This window comes from Molothrus aeneus, chromosome 13 (genome assembly GCF_037042795.1).
Source record: "Molothrus aeneus isolate 106 chromosome 13, BPBGC_Maene_1.0, whole genome shotgun sequence".
NCBI lineage: Eukaryota > Metazoa > Chordata > Aves > Passeriformes > Icteridae > Molothrus > Molothrus aeneus.
Window position 1 is genome coordinate 8,256,287 of NC_089658.1, and position 22,006 is coordinate 8,278,292.

The following is a 22,006-nucleotide window of genomic DNA, read 5'->3' on the forward strand; positions in this document are numbered from 1 at the left end:
GGACAGGTGCTCAGCTCCTATTCCCCGCTCCATGGAAAAGACACCGGGAGCCCGGCCTGAGCCCCATCCGCTCGCTGTCCCCGGGCCCGGCCGGGGTGATGGGGACAGGTTGCTCCGCAGGGTGCCGAGGGCGACCGCGGTCCCCGACAGCAGTGCGGGGGGAAGCGGCGGCGGCCTTTGTGCGCTGCCTGCCCGGTGCCGCCCGGCTGCGGCCCCGCGGCTCTCCCGCGGCTCGGCTCGGCTCGGCCCGTCCCTCCCGCCGCTCGGCGCCGCGCACACGCTGCACTCTGCCCGGCGTGGTTCGTTATTGTTAATGGGCGAACAATAGGCACATCTGCCCTTTCTTCCAGCATAAAGGCACCTTAGCTAACGAGGGGGGCCGGCGGGTGAGCTCGCTTGTTCTTTCTCCTCCGCCTCCTTTTCTTTCTTTTTGAAGAAAAAATAAAAGAAAACCAGCGGCATGTCCGGCTGCTGGGCGCCTCGGGACATATGCTCGCCTTGCACTGCCGGGCACGCCCGGGGTCCCCGGCGGGGGCTGCAGGGGGGCGTCCCTCCCCATGGCACCGCCCGGCCGGACCCGCGGCACCCACGGCAGGGCTGCTGGAGGGGTGCGGGAGCTGCGCCGCGGGGCCGGCCCCTGGACGCGGCGCCGTGCGGCTCCCACCGCCCATCCCCAGGCGGGGCAACGGGAAGTTTCCCCGCAGGGCACCTGAGAGGAGCGATACCGGGGACGGCGTGGGGTAGATACGGCGGGGAGTGCGGGGGACACAGGGGGCACAGCCCGCGGGCGCCGCGGGGCAGGGCGGTCCGGTGTCACCTCCGGAAGCTCCCGGTGAGGAGGCTCCGCGGTCACGGAAAACGCGGAGTCACCGAAGGGGCGGGGCGGGTGTCCCTGGCCGGCAGTGGGGGCGGGCTCTGGGCCCTTTGTGCCCGGGGCGGGGGCGGCGGGCCCGGGGCAGCAGCGGCGGCACCGCCGGCTCTGAGCGCCGCCGCGCGGGGCTCGCCCGCTTAATAGCGGCGCTGACGTCACGGGGCGGGGCGGGGCGGGCGGGGGCGCCGCGCGCATGCGCGGTGCGGGCGGCGGCGGCGCTGCAGCACGGAGCGGAGCCGGAGCGCGGGGCAGAGACAGAGACAGAGCCATGGCTGGGGATGGCGAGGGACGCGGCCACACACCCGCCGCGGCCGCGGCTGCGGGGCCCGGCCTGAGGGAGCGGCGGCCCTAGGAACGGCCCGGCGGCGCCAGCCAGCAGCGGGAAAAAACAAATAAATACATTGCCACGAAATAAAAATTAAAAAGAAAAAAAAAAAAAAACCGAACCAACCGAAACCGGGAAAGCCAGCAGCCCCGGGAGCAACAGCAGCAGCAGCACCGCCACCACCAGCCCGCAGCGCTCGCCCGCCGCCGCCGGCCCGCGGGAGCAACCGGCCGCCGCCAAGAGCTCCGGGACGCCCCGCCGCCCACCAGATAGATGTGCGGTCCCGCCGCCCGCACGGCCGACGATGAACGCGCAGCTGGCGATGGAGAACATCGGCGATCTGCACGGGGTGAGCCATGAGCCGGTGCCCGCCGCCGCCGACCTGATGAGCGGCAGCCCCCACCACCGGAGCGCGGTGGCCCACCGCGGCAGCCACCTGCCGGCCCACCCGCGCTCCATGGGCATGGCGTCCATCCTCGACGGCGGCGACTACCACCACCACCACCGGCCGCCCGAGCACGCCCTGACCGGCCCCCTGCACCCCACCATGACCATGGCCTGCGAGACACCCCCCGGCATGAGCATGAGCAGCACCTACACCACGTTAACCCCTCTGCAGCCTCTACCTCCCATCTCGACGGTCTCGGACAAGTTCCCTCACCACCACCACCACCATCACCACCATCACCATCCCCACCAGCGGATACCGGGCAACGTGAGCGGCAGCTTCACGCTCATGCGGGACGAGAGGGGTCTGGCGTCTATGAACAATCTCTACACCCCCTACCACAAGGATGTTACCGGCATGGGGCAGAGCCTCTCTCCGTTGTCTGGATCGGGCCTGGGGAGCATCCACAACTCCCAGCAAGGGCTGCCCCACTACGCTCATCCCAGTGCCACCATGCCCGCCGAGAAAATGCTCACCCCAAACGGATTTGAAGCCCACCACCCTGCCATGTTAGCCAGGCATGGCGACCAACACCTCACCCCCACCTCCGCTGGCATGGTGCCTATCAACGGGATCCCACACCACCCCCATGCCCACCTGAATGCCCAGAGCCACGGGCAGATCCTGGGCTCTGCCAGGGAGCAAAACCCTTCTGTAACTGGTTCGCAGGTCAACAGTGGAAGTAATTCAGGGCAAATGGAAGAAATCAATACCAAAGAAGTAGCTCAGAGGATCACCACCGAGCTCAAGCGGTACAGCATCCCCCAGGCTATCTTCGCCCAGAGGGTGCTGTGCCGCTCTCAAGGGACGCTCTCAGACCTGCTGAGGAACCCCAAGCCCTGGAGCAAGCTCAAATCCGGCCGGGAGACCTTCCGCAGAATGTGGAAGTGGCTCCAGGAGCCGGAGTTTCAGCGGATGTCTGCTCTGCGGCTTGCAGGTGAGCCCGCTGCGGGGTGTTCGGGGCACGGCAGCGGCAGAGCGGGGCCTCGGGCCTGGGCAGGCCGCCCCGGTCCCTGCCCGTCCCTGAAGAGCAGCACCGATCCCCCGCTCCGCCACTCCATTTCTCTCCCTTCCCCTCTCCCTCTCCCTGCTCAGTGCACCGGCACCGTCCGGCTCCTCCGCGCCGCGCTGAGACAAAGCCGAGCCGGGGCTCAGGGCTCGGGGCTCGGGCAGCGCAGTGCGGCGCCCCGGCTCTCCCCGTTCCCCGGGCCAGGCTCGCCTGCCGCGGGCAGGAGGACGCCCAGCGCGCCCGGTAACGGGACGCCGCCGAAAGCCGCTCCGGCCGGCGGCAGCGCTGCCCGGAGCGCGGAGGGCGAGGCGGAAATGCTTGAACTGGCGGTTGAACCGGGCCCACGGACGGGGTACGGGGCAGCCCCGGTAATGCGCCGCCGAGAGGAGTCGGTGCCTCTGCTTTGTGTGGGGGGCGGTGGGCTCAGGTCGCGGCGAGGCTCGGGGCCCGCGTCCCGCTGGGGCTGGGTGAGCTGGGACAGGCGTTTTGTTCGAATGAGCCGAGCCCGGCGGGTGAGCGGTGCCTGAGAAATGCTGGTGGCTAAAATCGTTTGATTTAATTTTTTAAATCTTTTTAACTGGTTGTAGTTATCATTAGGCCGCGCACTTTGAGTTTCGCGTGGATGTCTCTGCGTGACACAAGCCGGCCGTGTCGCGGCTCCGCTGCCCCGCAGGCTCGCCCCGCTGCCGGTGCTCGCTGCCCGGGGTGCTCCCGAGCTGGTCCCGTATTGTCTGCTCAGAGATGGCCGTCCCGGTCCGGACCTGTGCTCTGCCGCCTCCCCAAACCCTCCCGTCTGCGCTCCGGGTGCAGAGCCCTGCTTTACTACACCGCGAGTGAGGGTTTGTTAATTAAGTGATAGGTCTCCATTAATTTGTCCCTGGAGAACGCAAGACAGTCAATCCGAGTTGGAGCCAGGGTCACTGATCCGTTTCACGGACAAAAATAAGGGAAGGGCCAAATCTTTCTCCTTTCAAAAGCACAACGGGTCTTGCGCTTTCGACTACCGAGACGGTGAGAGCCTGCGAGCGTTCCCCGAGTGTGCAGGGACGCGGCTGGGCCACCACCGTGCTCCGTGCCTGTTTTCAGTCAACCACCTTGTTCCAGAAACCTGAAGCTGAGCTAGGAAGGGTCCGGGGCAGGGCCTCTCTCCCCGCTGTAGCTGGCCCTTAGGTGCCCGCCGGTGGGAGGACGTTGCTCTCTTTGGCTTCCACTCCTGCGGAGTCGGTTTCAAAGGTCTGAGCTCTCAGAAATTGCCCTTTCCGCCTTCCCTTTCTCAGCAGCCACCCCACCAGCGAAAAACCCTCGTCTTGCTGGTGCTACCCAGGAGAGGAGGATGGAGTTTGTGTTTCCAATATCCCCGTAACGATTGCTAAGGCGAACTTTCTTCGATTTGGAGCGTGTTTTTACGACAATTTGGTCGACCTGAATCTCCGCTCATTTGCATAGATCGATACTGGAAACAACCCCTCGATTCGGAGCCTGCTGGCATCCCTTCCCTGGCGCTGCCGGCCGGGGAGCTCTGCCAGCCTCGGCTGCTGCAGGCCGGGAGGGAGGGAGGGAAGGAAGGAGGCGGCCGTGCTCTGCCCAGCTGCCGGGTCCGGAGGGTCCCATTGTTCGCTGCTGCCCCCAGACCGCCCCTTCTTCCAGCCACCTCAGCGCTGCCCTCTCATAAACGGATCCCGGTAATCCCGTTAGAGAGACAAAGCCTCATTATTCCGCCTTCCCTTTCCGATGAAACCCCAAAGCTGGCACCTTACAGAAACAGCTTCCCCGGGGCCGAGAGGGGCTGGCAGCGCGGGGGGGTCGGGATGTACCGCCCGCACCGGGGTGTCCGCGTGTCCCTCCCGGCCGGGCCGGGCCCGCAGAGCTCTCCCCGCGTACCGGGGGCTCCGGGCCCGCAGAGCTCTCCCCGCGTACCGGGAGCTCCGGGCCCGCAGAGCTCTCCCCGCGTACCGGGGGCTCCGGACCCGCAGAGCTCTCCCCGCGTACCGGGGGCTCCGGACCCGCAGAGCTCTCCCCGCGTACCGGGGGCTCCGGACCCGCAGAGCTCTCCCCGCGTACCGGGGGCTCCGGGCCGGGCCCGCAGAGCTCTCCCCGCGTACCGGGGGCTCCGGGCCGGGCCCGCAGAGCTCTCCCCGCGTACCGGGGGCTCCGGGCCGGGCCCGCAGAGCTCTCCCCGCGTACCGGGGGCTCCGGGCCTCGCCGGGCGCTGCCCACCCGGGCGCCGGCAGCACGTGGGCATTTGCATAGAGCTGCGTCCCTGTCAGTGGGGCGGTCCCGGGGCCCCCGCCCCGCCCCGCGCAGCCTGCGCGCTCTTCCGCGCCGCGCTGCCGGCGACCGGCTGTAAATGCATAAAGTATCGATTTTATTTTGTGCAGGTTTTAAATGTGTGATGATCTTACTAAGTGGTAAAAATCTGCCCCGATTGATATTGATGTATGAACATCAATTCAAAATAACATAAATTACTGCGGCCGACGCAAATTAAATTTCACGTCCAAATTATAACTCACTCCCGGGCGTTTAGAGAATTATCAGGTAGATAAATACCCAGAGCCGCCTTCATTTCTTCCCTTTCTGATTTCCTGCAGACAACAACCGGGAGGCAGTGAGGGGGATGCAGCCTGCTTATTTTAGGCCTCGCGGTCTCGCCTTGCACTTTATCTTGAGTATTTGCCCCTTCCAGCCGTCCCTGGGGAATTCCTACCTCCCAGATTACAGAAGCTCCGACAAATAGAAGAAAAATTGGTAGTTACATGGAAGCAGGATTGAGGTCTTGACACTTCCTGGGCTGTCTCTTGAAATGTAAGCACAACTGCTAATTGCAAAGCTGACCTCTTCCAGCCTCCATCTTATTCATCCCATCTCCTTTCTCTTCTCTGTTCTTTTTTCCTTTGTCTGTCCCACTCTCTCTCTCCTCTCTATCACTGAATATTTATCTATTTGACTGTCTCTCTGTTAGTCTTCCCTCCCTCTCCCTCGCCTTCATTGACATTTGGAAGGGCTGTGAAGGGACGCCGAAAAAATAAATACAATTAAAAGAAAAAGTACATCCCTTCTGCAGCCTGCTGGGATTTAAGGCTGAATTCATTTCAGTTTGTTGGATTTTTTTTTCCGTGTGTGTGAGAAAGAGGAAACAGGAGAGGATAAAGGAAGAAAAAACCCCGACTTTGTCTTGTTCAGGAAAAAATAATCTGCTTCGAGCCATTCATTGTTGGAACTGCGACTGCCCGCCGGCCTCGCTCGGGCCCGCCGCTCGGGAGGAAGGGTAGCGCCGGGGAAAACGCGGCAGAGACAAATTTTGTGAAGGCGCCAGAGGAGTGTAAGGGAGCCCGAGGTTGCTTAGAACCTACTGTCGGAGTGGGTCCTTCGCCGATGGGCGCCCTCGGAGCGGGCCCGTCCCGAAGGTTCCCCCGTGGGGGCTCCCCGAGCACGTCAGCAGAGAGAGGCGCCCTGGGGAACCCGCGCTCGCCCGCGGCTCTCAGGAGGGGACAGGCCCGTCCCTCCAAAGCTGCTCCATGTTTGCCCGCGACCTGACTGCTATTTTTCATAGCTGCACCTCTTTTCCTCCACTCCTCTTATCCTTTCTCCCTCCCAGTGTGAATCCTGGCTAAGCTGAAGCCTTGGGAAGCCGGCGAGAAATTCTCGCCAAATTAACTGTAAAGAAATCGATGGAGTAATCAGAGCGTTTTCCACATTAAATATGAAATCTAATGACGCCGTTTGCACCTCTCGCCCGCCGCCGCCCCCGAGCGCACCGGGAAGGTCTGGGCCGCCCCGGCCCCGGTGGCCTCATTAGGGGCTGTTTAATATTTACCCTGCGGGCACTTTGCATAAAGGCGTTTGCATCAGGGAGGCGGGGGGCATCGACCGGGGCCTTCACCGGTGACACTCCGAGCGCGGAGCGGGCCCGGGGGAGAGGCCCTGCCCCTCCCGACCCTGCGGGCCGCCCGGACGGGGACGGCCCGGGCCTGGCTCGGCGCACCTCGGGCCGTGACAGCGGCCGCTCCGCTGCTGCCGGTGCGGGCTTGGGCCGAGGCAAGAGGCCCGGAGGGATCGGAGGGTGGGAGAGCACCCGGAGCAGTCGTGCCCGGTGCACAGCCGGGGCAGCGCTGGGGCGCACTTGTTTGCCGGCCGTGTCCTTCGGCGGGATTGATTTACAGCCGCGTTTGCCCTTCGTTAATGTTTGCCCAGCGGGAGGAGGAGCGGGGCCGGGCGAGCCGCGTTCCTCCGCACCGGCCCGGGCCCGCCCCGCGCCCGTCCTGGCAGAGCCCCCGCCCCTCAGCGCGGCTCGGCCCCGCTGTTTGTTCGTGCGTGCGTTCGCCTGCTGTTTGTTTGTTTTAATTACCGCCGCGTGGCGGGGCGGCACCCGGGGGCCGTGCCCGCTCCCACCCTCGCTGCCGTTTGAATCAAACAGCCTCGAAACAGGACGGCTCCCGCCCGTGGGCGCCGCCGGGGCCGCCCCGGGTCACGCAGCCGGGCTGCGGGCGCGGTGCCCGCCCCGACCGGTGGGACCGTCCGCAGCCCTCGCTGATCGCCCCTCGGTTCCCGGGCGTTCTGCGCCATCTACTGACCGCCAGCGGGCGGGAGCGGCCCCGCCGGCCCGGGCACCCGCCCGCACCGGGCAGCGGCGGCGGCTCCGGGGAGCGCTGCGAGCGGAGGGCCCCCGCCGCCGCCGGGCTGGCCCCGCGCGGTCCGAGTGAGGCCCTGCTGGACTTCAGCACCACGAACAGCGACCGCCGGCAGGGCCCGGCCCCAGCTCCGCCTCCGCCCGGGCGAGCCCCGCTCCCGGGCCGGCCCCCTCCCGGTTCATGGACGAGGCCGCCCGGGCGCAGGTGCTTGCTGAACCTCCCCACGGCTGCCGGCCCCGATGGGGAGCAGCATCGCATCGATTATACGTAGCTGCAGCCGGCAATTAGTGGCGCGGTGCTGCGGCGAGCGCCGGGCCGAGCGCACGGGCTGCCCGCGGCGGGGGCGGCTGGGCTCCGGCAGGGCAGAGCCCCGAGGGCACCTGTTTTGGGCATGAGTGCCTTCGAGCTGCGTGGCGAGAGGGGAAGCGAGCTTCCCTCAGCACGGTAACTCAGCCAGAGGGGCCGGGATGCCCCAGGAGGAGAGGAGAGGTGCGTGGCACCAGGACTGTGCCCGCCGCAGGTGACACCGGTAGGGAGCCCGGGCTCCTGCCGGTGCGCAGCTGGGTTCTGGCGTGTGCGATCTGCCTTCTACATAGCCAGGAAGGAATGTGATAATCAGATTGAGACAAAATCATCTGGAATTCCATAGGCCAGGTACGCTTCGGTGCCTGGCTTTGCCTGTACCGCCATTAAGCCACCGCTCCGGCTCTGCCTCAGGCAGCCCTCACCTGCCCGTGTAGCCGAAGGGTCCGCATAAACTCCACACGAGAGACGAGAACTCCGGGAGTTCTAAGGTGACTGAAGCGTAGGAGCTGTTGCTGAGGTGCTGGTGAATCTCACCTGACGACTACAGGCATCGAGGGGAGTTTTTCCTGAGGACCGACCGGGACCCAGCATGGCCGCGTGTCGGGCGCTTCCATGATCAAATCGATAAATGTAGATTCGCATTTCTGACACAAATCTACCTGGATTAATCATACACGGACAGAGAAGTGACCGATGCTGACAGACTCTCTTTGGAAACGCAGCTGACTTGAGCCGTTTTGCTTAAGAAGAAGTCAGTTTTATGACGCTGAAAGATTAATTTGAAGGAACTATTTATTAACGGAACAGTAGTTTTCATTTCCCCCCCCCCCCCCTCATTTTAGGGCGATAGAGAGCCTCAGTGGTGACATTTTCCGTGCAGCCCAAACGGAATTAAAGCTCGATGGACGGCTGCTGTTCCGCAGGGCTGCGGGCAGCACCGCGGGGCGCAGAGCGCGGCGCCGGCTGGTGGAGCTAGAAATGCCGCTGCTTCCCATAGAGGAAAGCCGTGAATCGGATGGCACGGGGGGCTCTTCCTTAACACTTGGGTGCAGAAAGCCACTGAAATGAGCCCGGGCTCGGGTTTTGGATGTTTTTAGGGTGCAGAATTCTGCACTCGCTGTCACGTGCATTAGAAACCAGTCGATAAGAACTGAGCCACAGGCGGGAGAGTTGCCCGCAACCCCATTGCCCCCGTTTACCCCCCGCACAGACAGGCTGCCAAACGGCTTCCTTAATGTCCTCCCCAACCGGAGGAACTTCTTTATGCCGTCACTGACTCATTTCTCCTTTATTTGAAACATATCTCGTTATTTTGAAAATATTGGAATTGACGGAGAACTTAAAAATTGGAGCCGGGGAAGCGGCAGCCGGCAGGCCGGTCCTTAGGAGCGGAACCAGAGAAATGACCTGGGTTTTTCAGTGAACCTGGCCATACTCAATGTTTCAGTGAAGCTTTTGCGTCGTTTCCAGCGCTCAGAAACTCAATTTTCGGCTGCTGTAGCAAAGTCTCCGCCTGGGGATGTGGGAGGGGGCGGAATGTGCCGGAGTCAGCACCCGAGCGCCTCGGAGGCCCGGGGGGGGTTCGCTCCCACAGCTCGGAGCCGGGGCCAGCGGGCCGGGTGCGGCTCCGCAGCGGGGTCTGTCCCGCGGGGCGGGGCTGCCGGGGCGGCAGATGAGGAGGGTGTGAAGGGGCACGGCCAGGTGCGCAGCGGGCGGTGCTGCCCGGCCCGGGTGGGCCGGCCCGCGTAGGCGGGGCGCGGCGCATAAGCGGAGCAGAGCACGGCATGGCACGGCACGAGCGGGCGGCGTTTTCCAGCCTGCGCTATGCGGAGTGCAGCGGAACGGAGCGGCTGGCTCTCCCCAGCGGGATGCCGTGCCGCGGAGCGGTAGCGCGGGTGAGGAGCCCACGGCGTGCTGTGATGCCTTAGGGACGGAACCCGCGGTGCGGCGCAGTGGGACGCGATGCGGAGGGACGTGATGCGGTGCAGTGGGGTGTGATGCCATGCCGCGGGATGCGGTGCGGGCCACGCGGTGGGTTGTGATGGGATGCGGTGCGGCCTCCGCGGTGCGGTGCGGTGCGGTGGGATGTGGTACAGTCCCCGCCATGGGGTGCCGTGGGATGTGATGCGGTGCCGTGGGATGCGGCGCGGAGCTCCGCGGCGCGGTGGGATGTGATGCGGCGCAGCGGGATGCGGTGCGGAGCTCCGCACGGTGGGATACGGTGTGATGCGGTGCGGTGGGATGTGATGCGATGCGGTGCTGTGTGGTGCCGCGCGGCGGGATGCGGTGCGGAGCTCCGCGGTGTGGTGGGATACGGCGGGATGCGGAGCCGCGGGATGCGGAGCCGAGCCCCGCTTGCCCTGCGCTCCTCCCGCGGCGCTCCCGTGACGGGGAGCGGGCGCCCCCCCGCGGCCGGGGCCCGGCGGTGCCGCTGCGGCGCGGGGCGGGGGCCGGGCCCGGCTGACGCGGGTGAAATATTGATGTAGTCGCAAAAATCGTTCATTAAGGCAATTTAATCTTTGCTATTAAATGTCCTTTCAATTCATTTGGGGTAATTAAGATGCAGTTTAAGTGATTAAATTCTAATTACTTATGCTACGCTACGAAATATTTGTCACAGTAATATGGTTAACTAAAGAGCTAGCTAAAGAATTTTAACATTTGCTTTAAATGATATCGCAGGGAAATCAGGTGCTTTCCCCTGATTGATCCACTTAGCAACACATTGTGTAACGGTGATGTCAGTTTGCTGAAGTGGTTACAGATCCATCAACACCGAGTTTGTGTAAACCCCTGAATCCCCAACTGCTGAGTCAGCACTCCTCAGTCAGATTCACTTCATTATTCCAGGGACAGCAAATTAAGGTCACTCATTTTAATACAGTGCCCAGGAGTGAGATGTTTACCGTTCTGGCTCAGCTGGGATCTGTATGTTGGTGGGGTGATGTCATCCTGTGAGCTTCCCATACACAAAGGTATTTTCATCTCTTTTGATGCTATGAAACAACAAAAGACTATTCCCTGGATTTGATGGCAGAGAAATGGGACACAGATCAAAAGATCTCTGGGCATATGGAAACACCTACACCCTGAATAAGCATAAATGCAAATCACTAGAGAAACAAGTGCCAAATGCTGAATAATGCCCGGATTAAAAAGAAATCATTTAGTGTGGGCTCAGACATTTCAGAGAAGACCATGCCCTTTTCAGTTAAAAGGACAAAGCTTTGGGGAGCAACCTGTGTCACCCAGGTAGGCTTTCATCCCTGAAAAGCTGTGCAGGGTCTTACCCCACAGTGGGCTGGAGCTGAAGGGAATGCTCTCCCAAGCCTCAGTGCTGTCTGTGACCTGCTGCAGCAGGAGCTCATGGCCACGAGCTGCCTCCATGAGTGGATCCTGTCTCACAGAACGTCTTTCCAGGGGGATTCCACTTCCCAAGCACCTTTGAGGAACCTGGGGCAGTGCAGGGGACCACTAAACTCTGATGTATCAGAGTGAATGTCACCCAGCAGTTGTGGTTATTATTCAGGTCTAACAGATTTGCTTGGGTTTAGTTCATGTGGGCACATCTAACCCTCAGGTAGCCTGTGTCTCCTATGCCCTTTTATTTTGTTTTCTTATGCCCCCAAATATGAAGTTTTTGATAATTGGGAAAGGTCTGTTGTTCGTGTGTGTCTCTGCAAGCCCCAGAGGTGTTATTCACGTGATAAGGATGTAACTTATCACACTTTATTTGTGTTATTGGCTCCATGAATTTACCATAAGCTTTTGGCTACCTGTTTCCACTGAGCTGTTGTAGCCAGTGTGATTAGAACTATCTGTGATGGCCAAAGTCCTCCAGCAGTTTCAGCCTCCTGTGGAAGCAGAAAAACTGCTGCTTTCTCCACCAGAATTTAGAGCCTCCTACAGAAGAATATCCTTCAGGATATTCTCCAGTCAATACCAGTGAAATTTTCACTCTCCACACATGTTGTTGGATACTGTGTGATGTTTCAAAACTAGAAGAAGATGATTTGGAAAGGGATTCCTGGGTGGATGCACTTCAGACTGTAGCTGAGCTTTCTAGACCTGACACAGCAGAGATTAGAAAATACATGTAAAGAGAGACTTCTGAAAGGGCTTTTTATGTCTTTAAGACAGTCCTGTACATATGAGGTTGGGGTAACCAAAAGGCTTTTGCAGGAGGAGGGGTAAAAGACATAATCTCATACTTGGTGGCCATCAAGTAATAGTGGCTTGTGGCCTGGCTGTGCCTGTGAGGGCACAGCTCTCTGGGGCCTGGGACCCCAAATCCACCATCTGCCTTGGTGTCTGCACCCCTCCATGCCCTGTCAGAGCTTGCTCTGTGCTGGCACCACAGTGGGCCAGCAGCTGAGCAATGCCTCTCTCAGGGAGAGTTGTCCCCTGACACCAAAAGTAGCCACAGGGCTTGGGGCAGGACTTGCCCAAGTAAAATTCTCCATTGTTGTTCCCTCTGCTTCAGTGACTGTCTTCCAGAAAAGCAACCAGCAGAACTTGTGGTGATATTTTATTTTGTTCACAAACCAAACCAGAACCCATGGGAAATTAGGTTTATTGAGAGCATCACCAGTTTTATTCTTTGCTTCTGTTTTTTAGAAAGGAAAACTGGAGTTTGCCAGAAACAGCTAGGCACATATGTGCACACCAAGTGCTCCTGAAAATTGATGTAGAGTAATCAGGGTTTTTTCCTTCAATTTTAAAAAGAAATCCATCCTCTAGGGATGAAACATTAGATCAAGCATCAGGGTTAACACCTGAGCTTACTATAATCTTGACTTTTACACTGACTGAATAAAGCTGTATCACAGACAGGCAAAACATCCTCTTCACTGTCTCAACCTAAAGATGCAATTAGTGCATTTTCATCAGGGACAGGGTCCTGTTCACACTCCTGACAGGGCAGAACTGATCCCACTGTGCTGCACCCAGCTGGGGCAGTGTCAGCAGGCAGTGGAGCTGCAGAGCTGGGGGCCCATTTCTGCTCCATGCCCAGACACCTGGGCCTCCCTGGCATGCACAGACCTTACAGGGCCTGGCAAGCTTGCCTGACCAAATCCCTCGGGTGACTTAGAAGGAACAAAGGGAGGCAAAAATAGATTGATGGGTTGTGTCAGGAGAATTGCAAGTGTCAAAAATATCTGTTGCTCAGGGCAGAGGAAGATGGAAGTGACTGGGAGAGGCCAGAGTTCAGGACTGGATTTATAAGGCTCCTTCTGGCACTGATAATATTACATTGTCATATCTGCACGCGTGTTGCCAGAGTCAGGGTGACTCTTCCTTTATCCTCTGCTTTTCTTTTTTCTTAACAAGATTTTCTTAAAGGCTTTTTCAAAAGGCATCACATGGAGCATCGCTCAGCTGGGGCACCCTGGAGACAAAGAGCAGGGCTCCTGCAGCAGGCAGTGAGGGCTGGGTGCCCGCAGGTGTGTGCTGGGGGAGGTGCACCCCTCCAGGGAGCACAGCACCCTACAAAGCACCCAAATCCAGTGTGTGTGCTCTGGGAGAGGGTCCTCTCACAGTGCTCAAGGGCAGGGGCACAAGAAGGACATCAGTGCAAATTACTGTTATTATCTTCTGCTGTGTAAGATAAAAGAGAGATGGAGTGTGTGATAAATCGCTGTGAAGACAGGCTCTGGTGTTTTTCCAAAAAAACCATTTCAGTTGACATCTCTGACCTCAGTGGACATTAGAGGAAGCCCTGGCACTAGGGTGTGCTGCTCTGCCTGGGCATGATGTGGCTCAGGCTGCTGTCAGAGAGCCTGGCAGCCCCACCTTGCCAGGCCAATCTCTGTGCCTGCTCTGCATCTACTCTCCTGTTGGAACAGATTTTATCCCGTGGTGTGCATTTGTTCTCTGGCAAGCTGGAAGCTACAATTTATTATTAAAATTGATTGGCTCCAGTGCAGGGAAAACGATCGCAAGGAAACCCTATTACAGTTTTTCATTATCACTATTATTTATTTTTAAGTGCTATTAATATTCCTGAGCCTGGACAAGGCAGAAGATGAGAGGTGGTATCCACTCCTGCTGTTCACAACCTGAGCCTGGCAGTGCAAGGGCTCTTGGAACAATTGAGTGCATTGGGAAATTTTTGCCCTCAATCTGCCTCTGGCAAATGTTAATGGAAGTAAAGCTGAAAATATTTGCAAAAAAAGTAAAATAGGCTTATTTATATCATAGACTGGATAGGTTTTATTTTTTTTTCTCCCTAGTAATGAGCTATTTTCTTACCTCTGTGATGTCACTGGCATTAATTAAGAGGCTTTTGATACAATTAAAGTTGAGGAACAAGGTATGTTGTAACTCTTGGGACACTGTCCATGGAAATAATTGTTCAGGAGTACTACATTTCAGGAAATGAGCACAAGTTCAGGAAGACAATGCGTCATGCAAGCTAGTTTCCCAATAGATGGTTGTTTTTTTGTTATTCCCTGCTATTTCAGAAAGCTCACGTAGCAGCTTGTGATTGAAGCCCCAGAGGCTCCCATCACTAATTGAGCTGGCTCTGCACCTACTGCTGTGGCTGTCATTTGTGATGTGATGATTCACACTGAAGCATTGCACAGCACTGACTTGGATCACGCTAGCTGTGCCATTAGGATTTTGTGACAAATTATGATCTGGATGGAGTATCTAGGCAGAAGATGGAATTTGTGTAGCCTTTGAAAAAGGGAGGTGTAAAGCAGCATGAGCAGAAATGAGGCACAGCAAATGTTGTCTGCACCTGGTTTGTCCTCTTTTCTGCCTGAGCCTGTTAGCAGGGGCAGTCAGAGCTGGAGGTTGAGGCTGTTGTAAAGCTGAGCTCCAGCAGCTGCTTTCCCAGGAATTTCTGATTATCAAATGGTCAGACATATATAAAAGACTGAGATGCTGTTGGTATCCTCATTCTGAATATGTGGCAGTAAATAACAGACTATTCTTGCAAAAGCATCTTTAACCCTTGGTTTGCCCATGTCACCCTCCAGTGGGGATGTAGATTATTTCAGCAGGAACCAATCCCCACAGTGAATTCAGCAGTTTGGCTTCAGTAGGGGCTCGTGAGCATCAGGAAACCTTTAGCCCAGAAGCTCCACGGTGTTTTAGAGGTCAGGATGTAACTTCAAAGTGTTCTGCAAAGGTTTTCAGATAAAAATACTTGTAGGAGACATGAGCTTGGCAGGCCAGTCTATTTGATTGATGTGTGATTTCTCAGGAAAGAGTATGTGGCTGGAATTTATACTGCTAGGGACCTTTTCAAAAGCCTCTCCTCAGAGGGGACTGAGCCACCAGTGTCTTGGTCCGTGCCTGGGCCAGCACAAGGAGCCTTCACAGCTCCTGGCTCCTGATCTGTGCAGTTCCCATTTCTCAGGTACAAAAGGTGGATGACTGTTTTTATACCTCCCATGATCATTGAAACCCTCATGCCAGGGCCAGCTCTTGGTAGTAGTACCAGCTGTAGAAAGGACCTTTGCAAAGTAATTTGCTGTTTTCATTCCAATAATCATGGTGTAAGTAGAGATACTGCACAAAATTCTTCATGTAGTCAGTACTGATCTCCACAGGAGCCAGGACTAGACAGATCCAGAGAAAGAACAGTCATATTGCCTTCAGAAACACATCTCTCAATCAGAATTAAAGGACATTGTTAGAGAATGAAGGGAAACAGCTTCAGAGCATTTGGAAAGTGAGACAGAGGAATCGAATCTGGCCTCCCAAGGAAGCTTTTATCCTAGCAAAATGCTAAGATGAGATGGCAGACAGTCGAAGGCTGACAGAGGGATCTGGGAGTCTCCTTCACATCCCGTCAGATCCTGCCTGGAAGATGCTCTGGGAGGCAGATTTCAAATTGCAAGTACCCTTTATTAATGTAGAGCAAAGTAACATTCTGAAAGGGAAAAAAGGGATGATAGATGAAATGAGGAGCAATTCTATAAAGAAGATTTCTATACAAAACATGTTTTATTTTGTTCAGAATACATTTGGCCTGTAAGACCGTAGTAGTACACTGCTTCCTCATAGTTCATTAATTCTCAGTCAACAAAAAGCTACAGAAATAGATTGAAAGCAGCTAATAATTGTGGAAAGTATGACCAAGGTTAACTTTAGCATTCCCTCAAATTACACTCCACCTCCTAAAAATATTAAATGGCTAAATTCTCAGCACTAATGGGTAGTATCAAAATGTAAGTTCTTAGTATAAGCATTTGCTGAGTTTTAACAGACAACAACAAAGGTATTTTTAACTTTTATTCCTTATACTTGTAATAGTTTATAATGAGTTAGAGATGTAAAGGTCCCACATCCTGTCCAAATTCAGAAGCTGACACGAACAGTCCTTTTTTCCTAATTTGGCCTGCACTGTGCTCCCACCCACTCCTCTGGCAGCCCCCTCTAACTGTGCTCCCCTTTCTTGCAGCGTGCAAGAGGAAAGAACAGGAGCACGGCAAGGATAGAGGGAATACACCCAAAAAGCCTCGGCTGGTCTTCACCGACGTCCAGCGTCGAACTCTACATGCAATATTCAAGGAAAATAAGCGTCCGTCCAAAGAATTACAAATCACCATTTCCCAGCAGCTTGGGTTGGAGCTGAGCACCGTCAGCAACTTTTTCATGAATGCACGGAGGAGGAGTCTGGATAAGTGGCAAGACGAGGGCAGCTCCAATTCAGGCAACTCATCTTCTTCATCAAGCACTTGTACCAAAGCATGAAGGAATAACCACGAACTGAAACCTCGGTGGAAAAGCTTTAAAAAATAAATAAATAAATAAAATAAAGACAGACCAGGACCTCAAAATAGCAGGTTTATACTTAAAACTATTTGAAAAAAAAATATTTATAAGTCCAAAGAAACCAAAGACTTATTTCACCTGCATTATGACTTTGTTCTAAGACACACACTTTAGTAGGATGACGACTTGCAAAAAAAACAGAGAGGAAGAAGGAAGCAAAATGGAGGGAACGGAACGGAAAGCAAAGAGAAGAGGAACAGACCACTGGTCTCACACCTTTGCCCATTATCATCTTCACCATACTTGGCTGTGTAGTGGTTTGGAGCATAGTGATTTCCTGTCATTGAGCAGACATCTCTTTGGATACAGCTCTTCACGGCCACAGCAGTTGCCATGGAGGTGTCAGTGTGTCCGTCCTGCGTGCACCCAGTGGGCAGGGACTTAGGGCTGGTCTCCAGAGAGGGCTGTGCCAGGGCACGGCCCCCAGAGCGTGGAGTCGTCTGAATTCCTTGGAACGGTAGTGTGATTTTTGCTGTTTCACAGTTTGAACTTGGCTGGTGCAATGCCTCGAAACAAGTTCAAACTAGGCAAAGAAATTTTGAATGGTACCTAAACCAGTGCATTCTCTTTGTTTGTTAAGGAATGTTCAGATTTAAAAAAGGAAAACTATTCCATCCATAAAAAAATCGACTAGCTACCAAAGAACACATTTAATAATTGTATTGCAGGTATTTTATTGCAATGATTTTAATATTCCAAAGCTATTTTTACACAAATACTATGTAGAGTTATAGGTATAAACTAATCTAACTGTATAACACATAAAACTTGTAATCAAGACTGTTATTTGCAATTAGTAAAACCACATTATCGTTTCTTTCTGTGATTGGCAAGAAAGAATGTCACCCGAGGAGATCACAGGAACCGAGAGCGGGATGCTGCTTCCATTGAACTCAGTGAGCCCTTTCCTCACTGACTCCAACGGGAGCACAAGAGGGAGCTGCGCGTGGCACCGTGCGCGTGGCACCGTGCGCGTGGCACCGTCCCCAGGCGCTGTCCCGGCTGGAGCCCAGTGCAGCTGTGCTCCAGCGTGGCTCAGCTCTGCCATCTAGCCTGCGAACAGGAGACCTGAGGCACTCAGGATGCAAAAATGAAAGGGATTGAGGGATGCAAAACCACAGGGCTCAGCGTCTGATCAATACTCATTGACATTAGTGAGCTTTTTTTTACCTATCGACTTTACCAGGCAAAGGAATAGTAACAGCTTTGACGGCTCGTGGTCCTTTCCTACTGGAAGCAGTGGCACAACATCAGTTAATGCGGGAGGAGCTCCAAGGGGAGCTCCAGGAGTGCTTTTGGAAGGAGGAATTGTGATCTCTCTGAAGGCAAGAGCAAAATTCCCGTGACACCGAGATACAGCCCAGTGTTTTGTGGCTTTGTATCTATGTGTGGCAGGCTGAGCTTTTGGCCTGTGCATTCTTTCTTGCTCATCTCTTAGTCAGGATAATGCATGAAATAGTTTGAAGTTTGTCGCTGAAAAGCTTTAAACGCTCTGTTGCTAACAGACCCATAGGAGAGAAATCATCCGGTTCCTACTCTGATAAAATTAAAGAGAAAAGCGTGAAATATCTGCATATTAAATTTTAATGTAAGGGGAAAATAGACTTTAAAAATCATACATGTGCCTGTTAGATTTCTAACTGGTATTTCAAATTACTGTAGTAATTATGCTAGGTATATTAAATTCCAAAAAAAGCAAATATGCAGGTATAGGCCCAATGCAAGGACTAGAAATAGGTAATCTAACTTCCAACCTTTTTGTTTTTAAGGAAAAAAAAAAAAAAGACAAAGGAAAATTCAAGGTAAACTAGAATCCAAACACTATAAACAGTAGCAGATACTGGTTTGGGGGATGAAGCCCACTCAAAATACCAGTGACACCAAAGTAGAGCAACTTTTGCAGCACCAGTTGTTTCCCAAGAGGGCAGGGTCTAGTCAAGGTTCAGGGTATACAGTTTATTTCCACCCAGTGTTTAGAGTACAGGTGAAATATCTCTTTATTAAAATAAAGTTAAATAAACCAAATATTTTTGGGACTGAATATTTCTCCGTATTTCAGTATGTTAAACCCACTTCAAGGCTGACAAGGCAATTATCTATGAAAATGGCACCTAATCTGGACTTTTTTGAGTCTCTAGCTTACCTTAAATTTTAGCAAGCTTTCTTTTGAAGTGTTCCATCCCCATGGAGACATAATTGACATGGAAACATTGATAAGCTCACATAGAAAGTACCTTATGAATGCAGTCTCATTAGTGTAAGGTTAGTAAAGGACAGTGATAACTAAAGGTTTAGTTTTTTCCAGCAAAACACTGCTTTGTGACGTACCTATAGTTTAGAGAATAAAGCCTTATTTATTTAAAACTTGAGAATTTAAAAATGCAGGGAAATTCAAAGTACATTGCCGCATTTTTAGTATTTCCATTGTATTGTCTTTATAGACTACTTGCTGAAACCAAAGAGAACTTTCATACCAGCATTAAATTTGCACCCAATATGCAATTTCAGGATCTCTGATACACACACATGCAAGCCCCTAAACAGGACTGTGTATATGTACATGCACACACATTTTGATGGGGTGTATGTATGTATGTATACACGTGCACACACATGTCCACACACACTAAAACTAATGCACAAGTTGTAGATTTTAAGTGTTTTGGGTTTTTTACATGTCTGTTTAAGTAGATATAAACCTTTTGGTTTTCTCTAAGCCATTAGGAACAAACCACTCTTCCCATGAGCAATATGCGCCTCATACTCTGAATAGGCAAAGAACACAATTTCCTACAATTTCCTTCAAAACACGAAGCAAATAACTCTGGAACTGCTCAGTGTAGCTGGAAAGCTGTGTTACCTCTGAGCAGACTGCCCAGCCACACCGACTGAAGCATGGACAGGTTACCTGGTGCTCCCTTGCTCTGACTGGTGCCATCACCCAACAGGGCATCCTTGAAGGGGAGTTTCCTCTGATGCTGCATTTAACATTACCCAGGAAACCTGTCTCTGCCTGTCAGTGTTAGTCTTTCAGCTCATTTCATTCCTGACAAAATGGAAATTAGTTTCAAATTCGACAAGAGGATCTAAAACTCTGCCAGGAAGGAATAGGAGAGGGAGCAGAACCCAAAACAGTCTGGGAGCATCAGGAGATGGGGTTTCAGTCAAAGGTGACTCCAAGGGCAGGAGGGCATTAGGAACATGCATTCAGCAAACAGGCTGCATCCAAACATGACCGCAGTGACCCACAGGGGGAGGCTGGCCAAGAGGTGAACTGTCCTCATCCATCCCCATTGTAAATGGCATCATTAGATTTCTAGGAAAAAAACAAAACAAACTTAAAAAAAAAAAAAAAAAGTCCTCCTTCAGCCTGCCCCACAGTGCTCCTTCAGCCCTGTGTGCTCTCCAGGGCTGCAGCCTCCTCTCCTTACTCAGGTAAAGCAAACCCCACCAGAGCCAGCCGGACACGGAGCTTCTGCTCGGGAAGTTGCTCCTGCACCCCCCAGGCCAGGAGCAAATTCCCAGGCAGCCAGGGTGGCCTGGCATGAGAGCAGCCCCAGGGCTGCCCTGGGCACTGTGCTTCTCCTGGGATGTCAGGAAGAGGCCGGTGGTGGTGGGCACTGCCCCGGGGCTGCTGCTGCCCAGAGGGCTCACAAACACTGCTGAGCTTATACCAAAGAGTCTTAGGACACCTCTCCTCACCTGAGTTGTAAACAGGACATTTTTACCCCAAAAAACGTTCCTTCTTTCTACTACTCTTCCTCCTATCCTCCTCCTCTTCCTCCTCCTTTGTACATAGGGATGAAAACTATGCATTTAGCAAACAAAGAGAAAGCACTTACCCTTTTCTATCTCACTGCGTTTGGGTGCATTCAAAGGCCCAGGGGCTAATTTTGAGACTTTGCTTAGCCTCCTGGTTTATTATTGTGGTGTGGTTAGCTTTACAATACATTTGGTAACTATTTGCTAAAGACAAAGAAGCAAAAGGTAAGGAATAGCTACTTCCACGTGTTAAAAAAAAAAGAAAAAAAAAAGAAAAAAAAAGTGTGTAAAGATCTACTATTTATAGTGTGAACCAAAGACGCTACCTCACTCGATTTCCATTGGTGATTTTAATCACATTGATGATACCAAAGAATACCAAAGATTTTTCATGCACGGCCTTGGTCTGGAAAGGGAACTCATCCTCCTTCTTACCCCCATCCCCTGAACCCCTTCCTCACCTTCACTCAGTGTGTAACCTTGTCTTCATTCTTAGTGGTAATGCTAATAACCTTATGAATACTTCTCTTGCTACAACTGCTACTACTGACGATGATAAGGATAATAATAATAATAATCATCATAATAATAAAGCTCTTGGCAAACATGTTGCAAACTTTGTAAACTCATAGGACGAGTGCCTTGCTTGAACCAAAGTGTTAAACCGCTGTTGACCTCTTTATCTCTCACCTTATACTCTTTGAATACCTCAGCCTGTTAGAAAGGCCACTAATGAAAAAAAGGAATAATTCTTCACCGTGGTGCTTTTTGCCGTGCAACCATGCAATGAAACTTTCTTTGATACCAAAGGAAAATGTTTTTTTCCACTTTCTTGCTGACAAACCAAAGGTTCCCTCTCCTTTCCCCCAAAGCAGCTTGAGTCCCTGAGCCCAGACAGGCCGTGCATCGCTTTTACCAATTCCTCCAAATACCTCATAGTAATAAATCTTTAGGGTTATGTTGTATAGAGAGTCTATGTGATAAGGCAGAACTTACTAGTTTGATAATTGTTAAGGTTACTGAAAAAAAAGCTTTATAATTCTTATTTATTTTGTAGGGGTTGTTTTGTTTGTATATTCCTTTTATATTGTTTGGTTTGGGTTTGGGTTTCTTCTTTTTTTCCTTTTTTTTGGCAGAACTTCTCTGTTATACTCAAGGAAGATCTTATTCCTGGGAATGTTTCAAAGTGGGTAAAGATTGCTGTTTGCAATGAATGCAAGAAAGGGAAACATGGCTTCAATTACTTTTGTTTCAGCTAGGATGCTTTGTGTTTGCTAGTCGGTGTTCTTTTCACAGGGTAAAAAAAAATATTCTCTGCTGTGATAAATGGTTCCTATTTTTTCTCTATAATGTGCTGTGACTTTTAATTTAATTACATTTTGTATACGCTTATTTAATCACTGCTTTAATTTATGACTATGTAGTTAAAAAAAAAAATTGTATATAGTAGATTCAAAAATGGCCAAAGCTTTATGTTACAATCTTTTCATTCTTGATGCTGAGATGAACTGAAGGAGAGTGCTTCTCTTGACTGCAGGGTGTATCTTCAGCCTTGTCTTGGCATGCACTTCCACCCGTGTTACAAACACTGCCAGGTTACCCCCCAGGCCTCCCTTCCCCCCAACTTGTACATGCCAAAATGAGTGTTTCAAGGTAGTACTTTTGTCACTTAGAAAGCAGAAAGGCATTATTAGCGTGTTTTTTCTTTAATTTATTTGTCTTTTTCTAGAAAGATTGCTTTGTGGGTGAGACCCGCACATCCAAAGAATTTAAAAGTCGTTTAATGTTTAAAAAGCACTGGCATTTGTGAGAGATTTTGCTGAGTTTTTATTTTCCTTCGCCATTCGCACGGGTAGCGCAAGCA

At 53.1% G+C, this 22,006-nt stretch overlaps 1 protein-coding gene across 1 annotated transcript; it reads left to right on the forward strand.

Moving 5' to 3' along the window:
- The first annotated feature begins 1,500 nt into the window (after window positions 1-1,500).
- Window positions 1,501-21,492, forward strand: ONECUT1 (one cut homeobox 1). Its single transcript, XM_066558623.1, has 2 exons — window positions 1,501-2,581; window positions 16,007-21,492. Exons 1-2 carry the CDS (start codon window positions 1,501-1,503, stop codon window positions 16,297-16,299), a joined length of 1,374 nt encoding a protein of 457 aa, XP_066414720.1. The 3' UTR covers window positions 16,300-21,492.
- Window positions 21,493-22,006: the final 514 nt, after the last annotated feature.

Coding starts and splice junctions, on each gene's coding strand:
- ONECUT1 (XM_066558623.1), top strand. CDS start 1,501: ATGAACGCGCAGCTGGCGATGGAGAACATCGGCGATCTGCACGGGGTG. Junction 2,582..16,006: donor GTCTGCTCTGCGGCTTGCAG/GTGAGCCCGCTG, acceptor CCTTTCTTGCAG/CGTGCAAGAGGAAAGAACAG.